This window comes from Poecilia formosa, unplaced genomic scaffold, assembly GCF_000485575.1.
Source record: "Poecilia formosa unplaced genomic scaffold, Poecilia_formosa-5.1.2 Scaffold182, whole genome shotgun sequence".
Lineage (NCBI taxonomy): Eukaryota > Metazoa > Chordata > Actinopteri > Cyprinodontiformes > Poeciliidae > Poecilia > Poecilia formosa.
Window position 1 is genome coordinate 467,174 of NW_006800121.1, and position 13,275 is coordinate 480,448.

At 41.0% G+C, this 13,275-nt stretch overlaps 2 protein-coding genes across 3 annotated transcripts; both read left to right on the forward strand.

Moving 5' to 3' along the window:
• The first annotated feature begins 6 nt into the window (after positions 1-6).
• LOC103147393 (uncharacterized) lies at positions 7-6,465 on the forward strand. Of its 2 annotated transcripts, XM_016678406.1 has the most exons (5): positions 7-2,257; positions 2,347-2,583; positions 2,763-2,831; positions 3,657-3,949; positions 4,964-6,465. In XM_016678406.1, exons 2-5 carry the CDS (start codon positions 2,349-2,351, stop codon positions 5,843-5,845), a joined length of 1,479 nt encoding a protein of 492 aa, XP_016533892.1. In that variant the 5' UTR covers positions 7-2,257; positions 2,347-2,348; the 3' UTR covers positions 5,846-6,465. The 2 variants fall into 2 exon arrangements, with proteins under 2 accessions (XP_016533892.1, XP_016533891.1); XM_016678405.1 differs by having other exon boundaries at positions 7-2,583.
• A 728-nt stretch (positions 6,466-7,193) lies between these two features.
• On the forward strand, positions 7,194-9,544 carry LOC103147394 (GTPase IMAP family member 7-like). Its single transcript, XM_007565705.2, has 2 exons — positions 7,194-7,394; positions 8,339-9,544. Exons 1-2 carry the CDS (start codon positions 7,355-7,357, stop codon positions 9,280-9,282), a joined length of 984 nt encoding a protein of 327 aa, XP_007565767.1. The 5' UTR covers positions 7,194-7,354; the 3' UTR covers positions 9,283-9,544.
• The last annotated feature ends 3,731 nt before the right edge of the window (positions 9,545-13,275 follow it).

Sequence of the window (13,275 nt, forward strand, 5' to 3'; positions counted from 1 at the left end):
TGTGTGTGTGTGTGTGTGTGTGTGTGTGTGTGTGTGTGGTTGTTCATCCTGTGGGTTTCTGTGATGGACTGGTGGCCCGTCCAGCACATACCCCGCCTCTCCATTCCCTAATATTTCACAAATATTTATCACTATAATCTATCTAAACTCTTGTTGACCAGAGGAAAAGAGATACACAATGGAAACTCAAATGTCTGGCACTGTGGGGGAATAAAATGGCGGCGTAACCTGAGATGTTTACAACTAGAAATAACCAGAAGTCCAAGATAACCCTTTTTTTTAACACAAGATTTTAAAGTGTTAAAACATAGCTAGATTATGACAGCTTTTAGTCTTTATTTACACATATTTATGGCCATAACTTATGAAAATTAAGAGGTATGCAATGGAGGGTGCATATTAATGAAATGACAACAGTGCGTTGCAGGGAGATGAACTGCTGAAGTCTTTATCTGGTACAACGGTTCACAACATTACGATTGCACAACGCGGCGCAAATCCACCCTGAGCAAAAAGTAAACCTGGATTTAACTCTCACAGATTAAAACCGAATTTGCAATTTGCACATTTTAACATGTTCAAAGTCTCACTAATACTGCTTTAATCCATAGAGGAATACTGGTACTAATTTTTGACCCAACGGTGGCCTGTTGAGGCCAAGTTCGTATTTGCAGCCACTTTTGAAGTTTTATTACGATGCTGTTCCTCTTTGTTAAAATCCAAACTCTGGTTGAGCACATTGGTTGATAAAAGTATTACTCAGATAAGAATTTGATGGTCAGGATGTCAACCTTCAAGCTTTTATGTAAAGAGGAATGCATTACCGCAAAGCAAGAGGTATGTCTTATTATCAGTTGCCCACATAAGCTGATGTAATTGTGCATTAAGCCTGAACTGCCTCTCATGTACAAACAGAAAGCAGTTGCCAAATGTTTCTCTTCAGAAACTCTTTTATCTTCTAAAACAAACTATAAAATCATAATTTTCAATGCTTTTGTGAGAAAACTGTAAACAAAAATGACCAAATATTCAGCACAATTACAACCTTAAGGTTTTTTTTAAAGCAGGACCAATGCAATTTGTATTGATTTCGTTTTGATGTTTTTGTATGTTTTATTCTTAAATGAATTTGTTTTTTGTTGCTTGTTTTTTTTTTATTACAATGTGGTACAATGTTTAAAACTGCCCAAAGATTTACAAGCTGGCACTGACTGTGGATGTCTTGTGAACGTTTCTGTAATAAATTAACCTAGAATGTTTCCTAAACTTGTGCAATCGGCCTAAATTTCTTGAAAAGTTGAAAAAAAACCCATAATTGTTGGATGTTAAGACGTGAGATCAAAGATGATAATCCAACTGACTTAAGTTAGACCTCTTGAAAACCCCAAATTCAACTAATAGTAAATTTTATTTCATTAGAACAATAAAAAATATATATTTAATTCAAGAAATATCAGCTTGTACACTTAATACTTAGTTTGTATTAATTATTGTCAGTTTAGCATCTCCATTTGGCAATCAACCAGTAACTTTGCTATGTACTTAATGATTTTCTCTTTTTTCCCCCCTTCCACTCAATTTTCCTGTGATCTATGGATCAGCTTCACTTTTGACATTTTGGGGTTCACCCTTCTTGTGCAGGGAGGATTGTATGGACCAAGTTAACAGGCTCCTAAATTATTACGAACTCGCCTTTTATGAATTAAAAATTAAAAGAATTAAAAGTTAGCCTATATTTGAAGTGTGTTTTTATTAACTTTATAACCAAATATCAATGCTTGTCTTAAATCAATATGTAGGTTAAAATAATAATTTGTTGGAATAGATTACTGAAACAAATCCAGTTTTTGAACGTTTTAGATCAGACCTACCCTGGGTACGTATCTGCTTCCTGTGGGTTTGAATTGATGCATTTGACCTTATTTTTGAAGCTGCGGCGTTCGCTAACCACGTGCCGTGCGAGCAGCTGACGTCACTGTCACGCTTCCCCAGCAGCAAATCTGTGCTGCAAGCTGCGCAGCCGCCCTGCGCATCCGCCAGCTGAGCTGAGGTGGACGGTGCAGCCATTTCTCTGCTCGTCGCTGGGAAACAAAACCCGCGCGTGGGGGAGCGTCGCCCTGGCGCGCACGCGACCGAGCGGAACGTTCCTCGAGCCGAACGCGGCGGCGGCGTGACTTCCGGCCGAAGCGTGCATTGCCGATCAACAACCGCGATCTCCAAACTTTCTCTCCCGTTGAACGCCTGCGCAGACAAAAACGTGCGCATACGTTAGTTTCTTCTTCTTCTTCTTCTTCTTCTTCTTCTTCTTTCTTCTTCGTCGTCTTCTTCTTCTTCATGTCTCAGCAGCCATGGACGCGAACCTGCATGGAGGCGGCGCCGACGTCGCAGCAGCGATGCATGTGAAAACCGAAGCCGGGGATGAAAGCTCATCTGCGCTGGGTTTGGGCAGCCGGGAGTCGCCTGCGCCATGCGGAGATGCCGCATGCAGAGCGGGAGGAGGTGGAGGAGGGGCGCAACAGACTGCGGAGGAACTGACTGACACGGAGCTGCAGGCCAACACCTCGGCTCCCTCCGTTCTGCTGTGTGAGCACAGATGAGTCCATTCATGGTGCCATAGATCTGTCTGTTGACACTGAACTCCAGTTGTCGTTTAAAAGCTATAAGAGGTGTCATCTCCATGTTAACACCCCATAATAATCATAATAATCATAATTCATACATGCACCGTTTCAAGTCTTGTCATGTAATTTGTTTGATCTCAGATCCCGTGAGCACAGACCGGTTCTTTACATCATCAGCTGACGGAAAAACATACCTGAAGATTGCCCCAGGTAAGAGAAGAAACCACATTCATGTGTAAAATCTAGTGATATGCTGCATATTTAGATGGTAAAGCACGAATTACACAAATGCAATTATTTTTTATTAAACCGTTAAATTGGTATCATCTACTAAAGCCTCCATACTGTTTTTTTTATTATTTGAATATGTTTTGTTGCGATTTGGTGTGATCAACCAAAACAAAGTGAAGTGAAGAAAAACCACACATGATTTTCACAGCTCTGTCTTCACCAGTCCCTTTGTGAAACACGGTGGTGACAGCATCATGCTGTGGGGATGCAAGGCTGGTCAGAGTTGATGGGAAGATGAGTTGAGCTAGAATCACTCAATCCTAGAAGAAAGCCTGTTAGGCTATGAAAGCCTTGAGGCTGTGGAGAGGGCTAGAGTTCCTAATGGGCAGCAGCATTAAAAATACAGCTGGGCCAAAGTGTTGAAATGGTCTAGTCAAAGTCTGTACCTGAACTCAATTGAAAATCTAACTTTCCAGGAGACGCTCTCCATCCCATCTGACTCAAAGTGTTTTGCCGAGAACAATGTGGAATAATTTGACTCTGGATGTGCAAATTTTCTCCACAGTATTTACATTTTCAATTGTAAACGATTTTGAAAATCATCCACTCTTCCTTCTTTTTCACTTTGTGTTGGTGAATCACATCAGTTCCACCAAAAATTTCTACCTGTCACCATTTTTGGGCACCTATTCTTAAGTGTGTCACGGCAGCACCAGCTATGATTTATGTGCTCCTTTTAAAGCTATGTGAGGAAAAGTATTGTGAGAAAGCCCCTGATCAAAGCCGCCTTTGTCCCGTCCCCAGCTGCAGTGCTGCCACCTGCTCCCTCAGACAAGACGCTCTCCTCCGGCTCCGATTTCTCCTCCAAAGCTGTCCTGTGCCTGATAGAGGCCGTCGGCCGCCGCTGGGGTCTCTATGAGACGCGGGAGCGCTCGCAGCTCTTCCAGAGCGTCCAGGAAGAGATGGCCTCAAAGGGCCACGTCCTTCCCGTGGAAAAAATCCGCCGCAAGTGGAACAACCTCATTGTCACGTACAAGAGGGTCAAGGACCGCAGCCGGGAGACGGGACATGCCAAAACATCCTGGGAATTCTTTGATGTAAGTCAGGAGGAGGAGGGTGGAGACAAATCCCTCTGCTGGGCAATTTAAGACTAATCCAAACCTTCCTAAAGCACCAATGACATTTTGTAATGAGTTTGGATAAAAGCATGATTGCGCACCGACTGTCCTGTTGTCCTCTTTTGCTTTATCTTTGCAACTAGAGCCAGTGTTGGAGAATGAAGGCACAAGAAGGCACTGCTATTATCTGGTCTAACAGGCTCTGAATCCCCAAAAAGAAGCAGTAGAAACAAAAGTCAGGGCTAAACGTTGTGTTAGCAGGATGTTCACACATCGGAGTGATTCCACAATGAAAACAGTCCCAATGGATTTGAATGTTAAAATATAAAAGACTTCAACTTTAACTTATAACTGGACTGATTCCAGGATCTCTGTCTAAATGTTCCACTCATCCATCTATCCTTCATACCTCCATACAGACATCCATTCATCTGCTTCTATCATACATCTATCTTATCTCTAACCATCATTCATTCATCCACCAAATCATTGATTGTTTTCCCATTTTCCCTCCACTTGTCCAATAACCAATCGTCAGTTCGTCACTCTTTGCCAGTCTACTTTTTCCTCCTTTAGAGCCAGATCCCTGGAGAAGCATTTTATTTTATAAAGTAACTCAACCTTTGTGGATGGACAACTCTGACAATTCTGAGTGTGGAAAAGTGTGAAATTTGAACAGGAAAATGTGCAGGAATTCTTGTTCTTGGTACAGTTGAAGAGTCTCTTAACTTTGCATGAGCTCATATTGTTATATCATGATCTCTTGTCTTCTACACAGCGGTACACAATCTGGTAGATAAAGCCTCAGTGTCTATATGTATCTTGTATTGTCTGTAAAAGTCTTTAAAAATTTCCAGAGACAAAATTCAAATCTGTATCTTCCTTACAGTGATCTGAGGAGTATTAATTACATTAATTTTACATGGTATGACTAGCTGCTCATCTTGGTGCCATGAATAAAAATAGTTTGTGGTTTTCCTTTTCTCTCTGTAGCTCATGGACGCAACGCTCTGCGATACTATTGGCTCGCAGATCATTAGCAACAAAAGGAGCAAAGGTAGCAGTACAGCTTCTTCGCTGGCCATTCCTTCAACAAAGATCCCTGCAAAACCAGTACAGCTTCCGCAGCCCACCACCATCATCCGTCCCAATGGGGACTTTGCTGCGACTGGGGGTTTGGATGCGGCCGGCCTGGGAGCTGCCACCAGCCAAATCATGAGTAGCACCGCTGCCAGTCCCTCACACACTGCAACAACTGTTACCCTTATCAATGCTCCAGAGGTCAAGCCCGTTATTGTCCTCAATGGTGACATTGTCACTACTAGCATTCAGCCAGCAACCATCGTACCGTCTCCATCGTTTATCTCTTCACCATGTTTTACTGAAACAGCCTCTGCATCTTCCGCTCTTGGCTCAACCGGCAGCACAGACATGGGCTCGTCGGCCTACAAAAGCCGAAAAGGTCCGTCTTTCACGTCGGGCGCCACACCTTTCTGCCTCAGTACGACCCCACTTAGCCACACTCAGAACATCCTTGGGCTCTCTTCGTTCCCCACAACGTCTTCCTGTCACACCGCTTCCAGTGCCGCTTCACTATCTGCGCCTGCGAGTGCGGGAACAGAGGGGCAGAACCAGAAAGGAAACAAGGAGCAAGGCAGCATCGGGTTGTTCCAGGAGGTTCTGAAGCGGCAGGAAGAGCAGGGCTACTTGGATCGGGTGGCTCGGCGCAGGGTGGAGGCCAGAGAGAAAAGGCGTGAGAGGAGGGAGGTGCGGATGTCAGAGTCTCTTGGAAGGATAGCCACGGCTTTGGAGCTGCTCTCCTCCAAGCAGGATACGGTCATTGCGCTCCTGCAGAGACTGGCGGATCGGAAATGATGAGTGTAAGGCAGAAACATGGTCATTTTGAACCTACAGTAGTTTGAAATTTTCCTTTATGAAGACTTCAAACCCCAGCTATTAAATGGTCATCTTCAAGCTTGATGGAAATATCAAGTTGCCCACCAGTACAATCCAAATGCCTTCTGGAGAACTGTTAAATTGTCAGTTGTGACAAAGATTGAGCTGTTTGTCAAAAATTATGAGAATAATGTTTAGAAAGATCAGGCATCATGGTGACAGCATCAAACTGAGGGTTTGTTTGGCTTCCAGTCATAAAAAATGGATAAAACTTGGACACAGTTGAATGTTCCAACAGGATGATGATCCCAACACACCAAAACTTAGCACTACGCAAATATATTGGCACTGACCTCTTCCATATTAGAAATTGTGTTCTATTTTTAAACCCCCATAAAAAGCAATCTATTTAAACAAACTCAGCTAGTTGTTGACCATCCAGCCCAGAATATGACAGAGAAGATCCCAGATAGCTGCAGAAAGTGGATAGTTTCTCTGCAACTGGCATTTCGCAGAGACGTATTCGAGGCTGCTTGCAGCTTTAATTCTATATTTAAGATTTTATGTATATTTTTTACTCTGTGTGAACTAGAGAAAATCTGCAATAAATTCTAACATGGAACATTTTGTTTGCCTTGTGATCATTCCAGCCTGAAAACAACAGGACATGTTGGAAGCCATAATTACTGACGTCCACGTCCATTTTTAGTGCAAATCTTTCACAGGGACTGCATGTCAAATAAGGGTTGTCTTTTAAGTTTTACGCTGACTTTATTCCCTAATCCATTTTCTATATGTGATCTTCTGTCCAGTATACTTTCCTTCTCTCTGTCCATCTTTTTGTCCATCATTCCCTTTTTCCTTTTTGTCTTCATTGTGTCCTTATTCCTAGCCCTCCTTGTGTCTCTTACTCACTTCTGTCTCTGTCCTTTCCTTCATCGTCCATCCCTTCTGTCCTTGTGTCTTTCCACCTTCACTTCTTATGTTCCTCCTTCGTTTCTTTCCTGTTGTCCTTCCTCCATCCCTACATCGTTTCATTGTGTCCTTTCTTTTGGTTTATGCTGGTATCTTAATTTTTTCTGGAAAAATATGTATAAACCTTAATGGAGTGAACAGTTATTACAAATTAGCGTGGGTAATTTGGGTTTAAAGGGGAAAAAACAATTATAAATTCGGAATTTGCCTCTTTAATTAGGTGAATTGCTAAGTCTACAGAGACTTAGTGTTTAAATGAGATCCAGAGGTGTAGTACTTCATAAGTACCACTAGATGGCGCCAGACAGCTTCTTTTTACAGAGGGATTCCAGCCTTTGTTCCCATTATTATTCACTTGGTGAGTTCAAGTAGCGGCCGTCAGCGCCTCGCCTCACCTCACATTTGTTGGCTAAAGTTTCAGTTTCGTTTTTCTCTTCCTCGTAAAAAGCTGATATATCAGGACTGGATGTTTAAATCTGCAGCCATTTTCCAACCCCAGAACTGATTTCTGCCATGGCTGCTGTCGGAAACCCTGACGCGGAACAGACCACAGGTAGGCCGAGTGTGAAAGTTCAGAACCGTCACTGGTTCTCAAGGAAAACCAGGAAGAGATACTGGGAAATTATAACTAACGTGTTTGTGATGATGCAAAAGAGCCCAAAGAAGTAAAAATAATAATAATTTTAAAAAAAAAAGAATAAAAGAATAACCACATCTTAGCTTAAAAGGCATTACTACTTTAAGAGGAGTAACAAATTTCAAACCCTAAACATTTCACCCATTTAAAACAGAAACCAGAAAGTGAAACTAAGGTCGGATTAGGCTTTGAGTAACAAAACTCAACTCAGCTATGATCCAGAGATAATTATTTATTCATGATTAAACCAATTTAAAAAAACAAATACAATAAAAACTCAATTTAATGATTAACAACACAGAGTGAAAGATTTCAAAGGTTAATTTCTCATAGTTATGACAATTATGATGATTGTAAGCAAATCTGGATTTTGTTTCAGGGCCTTGCAGGAATATATATGTGTACTTTATTTATACAAACTCAATTCTATTTGTGAATTCGATTCAGATTCAAAATTGCTTTATTTAGCACAGTTTAATGTTAAAAGTCTTAACTTACATAATCCAAGTAACTTCAAAGAGTCATTTTGGATGGGGATGCTGTGGACAGGAAGGATCTCATGTAAAGCAGTCAGTCTCGCAGTGAATCTGAAAAAGCCTCTGACTGAAGAGACACCAATGGCACAGTAACATGTCCTGGATTAGTGGTTAGCAAGCACTGCCAGTCCACCTCATGTGCTCTTTATAAAAGCAATTTGTCAACAAACAGTTTGGAACAAGTCAGAAAAAAAACCTAACAGAGTTACTCGCAATTCATATTTAACTACTATAAGCTAATGTTACATTTCTGAGCAAGTAAAGACAGAAAAGAGTTTTTTTTATCAACAGAAGAGTAATTTCTTTTGCTCATTTTCTTTTCAGAACCTTTGAGGATCATGCTCATTGGGAAGAGTGGAGTCGGCAAGAGTTGCACTGGGAACACAATCCTCAACAAAACTGTCTTCAAATCCGACATGAAGCTTAAGAGAGTCACCGTCCACTGTGAAAAGGAGGAGGGGACGATCGAAGATACGCCCGTCGTAGTCATCGACACACCTGGGCTGTTTGAGAAAGACCGCGACAAGGACGAAATCATCCGGGAGATTCTCATGCGCGTCACGCTCCACGAGCCGGGCCCTCACGTCTTCGTGTTTGTCGTCCCAGTTGGACGGTTGACACAGGAGGACGAAGACACCCAAAAGCTGATTGAAGCTAAGTTTGGTCCACGGGTGTGGGACTACACCCTTGTGCTGTTCACGCACGGGGATCGGCTGGAGGGAAAAACGATAAACCAGGTCATTTCCGAGAGCGACGACAACCTCCGCAACTTCATTCGCAAGTGCAGCGGCGGCTTCCACGTCTTCAACAACAAAAACCGGGAGGACCAGCTGCAGGTGGCGTGCTTTCTGGAGAAGATCGAGACGCTGGTGGCCCTGAACGGAGGCAGTCACTATCACGCAAAGCTTTACCCCAAACAGGAAAGCAAGATCAGAGAAAGACAGGAGAGCATCCTGGCCGAGAGAAGCAACGCCATCGACCGCAAGGTGGCAGAATTCAAGCTCAAGTACAAAGAAGAGGAGCTCAAGAAGAAGCTTAAAGAGTTTTGGAGGAAAGAGGAAGAGAATGCAAGAAAGGAAGCAGAGAAAGAAATTTACATCAGCAAGGTCTCCAACACCCTCCTGTCCTTAGTGCTGGTGGTTCTGGTGTTGGGCTTTGCTCTGCAGGTTCCTGTTGGATACCTGATTGCAGGAGCAGTTATTTGGACCGGGATGTTCTTCAAGATCCCGTTAAGGTTTCTGAACAAAATACCATGGTGGAAAAAGTAAAAATTGTTTTTTTTTTATCACTGTTTCATCTATAATCTATCTGTGGATTATCCACATTTTGAGAGATGAATGTCATGATGTTAAAAATTACAGGTATGCTTGTGTGAGTTTTGTTTACATGTCATGATGATTATATCCATACCCTTTTACACAATGGTACATTCGTTATGTATAAGAAAGAACTGAGCTTTTCTTGGTACTGCAAGTAGACTCGTAAAACAATTCAATAAACTGCAGCAGTGTGGTTTACAAAATAAAGTCATTCATGCTTCTGCTTACTCTGTTAAACTTCCTGCCCTTGTGAGCTCATTTTACATGGCAGAGTCCACTGGTTATCTTATTCTAAGGCAGTGCTTCTCCATTCCAATCCTCGGGGACAACTGAGAACTGGAATATGCACTGACCTGGATATGTTAGACGTGTCTCTGTTCCATAACTCCTGATTCAAAGGATTACATTACCTACTCTGCATCGCATCAAATTCTGCAGAAGCCAATCAACCGCATATTCGAGTCAGGTGGGTGATTAACACCCGTGTTTTAGGTGTCTTACTTGAGAAACTCCTAAAACATGCAGGGCGGTAGTGGTCCCTGAGGACTGGATTTGAGAAACACAGTTATAAGGTGAGGCTGAAATATTAGGAAAGATTTTAGGGGGGGGGGGTGGCACCACATGGCTCTATGGTCAGGCATCAGGTGCCCGACCATAGAGGCTACAGTCCTTGATGAAGGTGTGCCAGGTTCAGCTCCCAGCCCAGGGCCATTTGCTGCATATGTCTATCCAGTTACTAATGAATAAAGTCCACAAAATCCTTGAAAAGCATTTTTTGGGGGTGTAAAGTTAGTTTCAGTTCTCTGCCACTAGACCTGTAGAGCTAAGATCCTCTCTGTTCAGAAGCTGTGTCTGGTGCCCTTACACCCCCAACTAAGAGAAACCTCGGGGTGAGCCATAAGTTTCCATTCATAGAAACAATAATAATTTTATATTGGACAACCGTTTCTATGTTTGTGGGGCTCTGTAAATCGCTGTATGTCTTGGACCACTTTGTGGTTGATCTGCAACAGTGATGCTCGTTCCATGTTTACTGTTAAAGACCGCTTCCTGATCCTGCCATCGGTATAATTTCAATTCTTTGCTCTTTTGTCAAACACATCTTTTTGGGAAACTGAAATATAAAAGAAATAAACATTTTACATTCTCCTATGTATGGAAACTTATGGCCCACTCTGTATTATACATCATGTAGTCCGTGTGTCTCCAGCACACATGGGTAAATATAGCCCCATTTAGAACCAACATCATACCCAAAGATAAAAACATAGGCAGCTGAGGTAGAGGTGGCAGTACCAGTAGAGGTATCTGCAAGTGGCCCAGGTTTTAAAGATGCAATTTATTTATTTTTTATTTAGCCATAATTAAAAAAAAACCTTAGAGTTCAGGGTTGTACTGTTTTTATAGCATGAGTGAGTTGGTTCTCTCCTTGGAAGGGAATCCCAGAAGAACAATTTTTAAAAGTTGCATTGATGGTTATTGATATTTAGATGACAGATCAGCTGAAAACGTTTAAAAAAAAAAAAGCTCAACAACTCTGAGCATCATCAAAGCAAGGAGACCTCTCAATGTCTTTTTCAGCCAATATTATGTTCAGTTTCTTTTCTCTGCAAGTTCAGTTTCTGTCAAACATTAATCAGCTTCGCCATCAAAACGCTTTATCTGCTCACAGGAGACATGCTGGTTTCTGTTGTGAAGAACTCACAAGCTTCTTACATCTGAGTCCCCATATTGCCAACTTGTATCCTAACGTAACTGTTGTAGAATATCGCATATTGTATTTTCTAAGGACCATGTAACATGATTTCATCATAGTGTGGAGGTTATATGATTGCTTGAAATTAAAACTGCTTGAACCTCAGTCAGAATCGCCTGCATTGATTTGGCGTCCATTGATTGTAAAGCTCAAGCCAAACCAGCAATGTTGATTTTTGCAAGTTAAATTTGCTTCCTGGTATCATGCAGCCCCAGTTTCTAAAGATCCTAGGGGGTCTTTTTAAACTCATGGTGAAGTCGACTGGATTTCTATTATACTTGGAAGACTGAGCGCCCATCCCCATAAGTCTGACTGTTTCATTATTATTATTATTATTATTATTATTATTATTATTATTATTATTATTATTTTGCATAATTTCATTGTCTTTAACTTGAACTAATGGAAAAAATGAGAGACAATGAGGATTGGGGAGAAGATATGGAAGAAAGAGGAGAAAAAAAATTCCTTCAAAGAAAAATATACTCCCCAAATTAATGTAACCAGGCTTTATCCTTACTTTGTTTTATCATCAGGATGAAGAGCTTATCTACACTAACCTCTCCATACAGTCAAAGATCTCTGGAGAAAAATCTTTACAAACTCCTTCAATGGGCTGGAGATATTAGAGGCATCTCTGCCTTGGTTTTCTTTGTAAATTTGCTATAAACACAACCTTTACACAACTGTTAGCCCATAAAGCTAACAGTTTTACAGGGCATAGTCCAGGGTTGTGACATAACGTGAGGTGGGAATATTTGAAAAGTTTCAGCAGCGTAAACTTTCTGTTTCATTTCTTCAACTGAGTGGCATCAGGAGGTAAGATACATTCTCTTGACATCGTATGGGGTTATTGATGCTTTGTAAACAGATTTAAATTAGACTTTTAACATTAAGTCATACTGAAGGACTAATTCCCCGTGTTGTGTTTCCAGTCCTGCCTGCCTTTCTATTTGCCTTGATTTTGTGATCTAATTTGACTTAGTTTCATCATGACCTGTTGTTGTCAATTAAAATGTCTTCACACATATATGGTTTCATGTCAAGCCAAATATTGCATTTATTGGATCAAATGTTTCGTAACTGTTCTGTCCAGACAAACTAAAAAGGTAATCAAGCCAAAAAAAACCACTTGGTTTAAAAGTTAGCTAGAGTTCAAACCTAAAACTGAAATCCTTAAATTACATTAAAAAGTCTTGCAGATATAACCAAAGTAGTCTTTTGTTTTTATCTGTGTACTAAAACAAGGAAGAATAGTCAGTATAACAATCGAGACCAATGTCCGAGGATTTTTTTATGAGAAAAATATCAGTAGTTTAGCAAAAATCACAATTTCCAGGCAGAATTACCCTGTAAAATCTTTGAGGCCCATTTAGTTGTGTGTACTAACTTTTACTATTTAAGCCATCTAAGTGAAATATTGGTAAAAAATAAAATAAAAATCTTGTTAAAGGAGGAAGAGAGTTGCGACAACCTGCTTAAAGCAAAGTCTCAAAAGGAGACAGAGCATCTAATTTCAGAGATAAAAGTTTCTTAAATATTCCTGTTACAATTTCTTTCAACAGAACAAAACAACTACAGCAGCGCCACACTGAATTTGGGCTGAAAGACCAAATGGAGAGAGAAAAGCCTTTGGCTTCCTTCTCTGTGAAAAAAGAAGAAGAAAGTGACGAAGAAGAATATGGTAGAGAAGAAGAAAGAACACACATCCAAGGGATACGAAAAAGTAGGTCTTTGAATTAAGGTGCAGTTTTTAACATCAGTCCTTTATTTTAATTAATATGTTCATGGACAACTACTAAATAAAACATATGTATAATGGAGCACATCCCATTTAAAAGGTGAACATAGAGCGGTATATTTCAGACAACTTGGACTCCCTGCTTTTCTGCCATTCTCTGGGACCTTGATTTCCAAAAGAAACTCAAAATTTTATTTTATCTGAAGAGTTTAACTTTTTCTTGTTTGCCCATTTAATGCACTTCTGACGTCATCTATGGTTTTGATAAGTGTGTCAACTCCAGGAATGCAGTAGCCCGTTATCCAGGACGCGCCTGTGTGTGGTGGTTCTGAATCTCTCTGAAACCCTTGAACACTCTAAAAAGTTATCCCTATTGCTTGTCCGTTTTTCTTATCGCCTCACTTTTTCCTTCCACTGAATTTTATACCAGTATGCTTCTACCAGT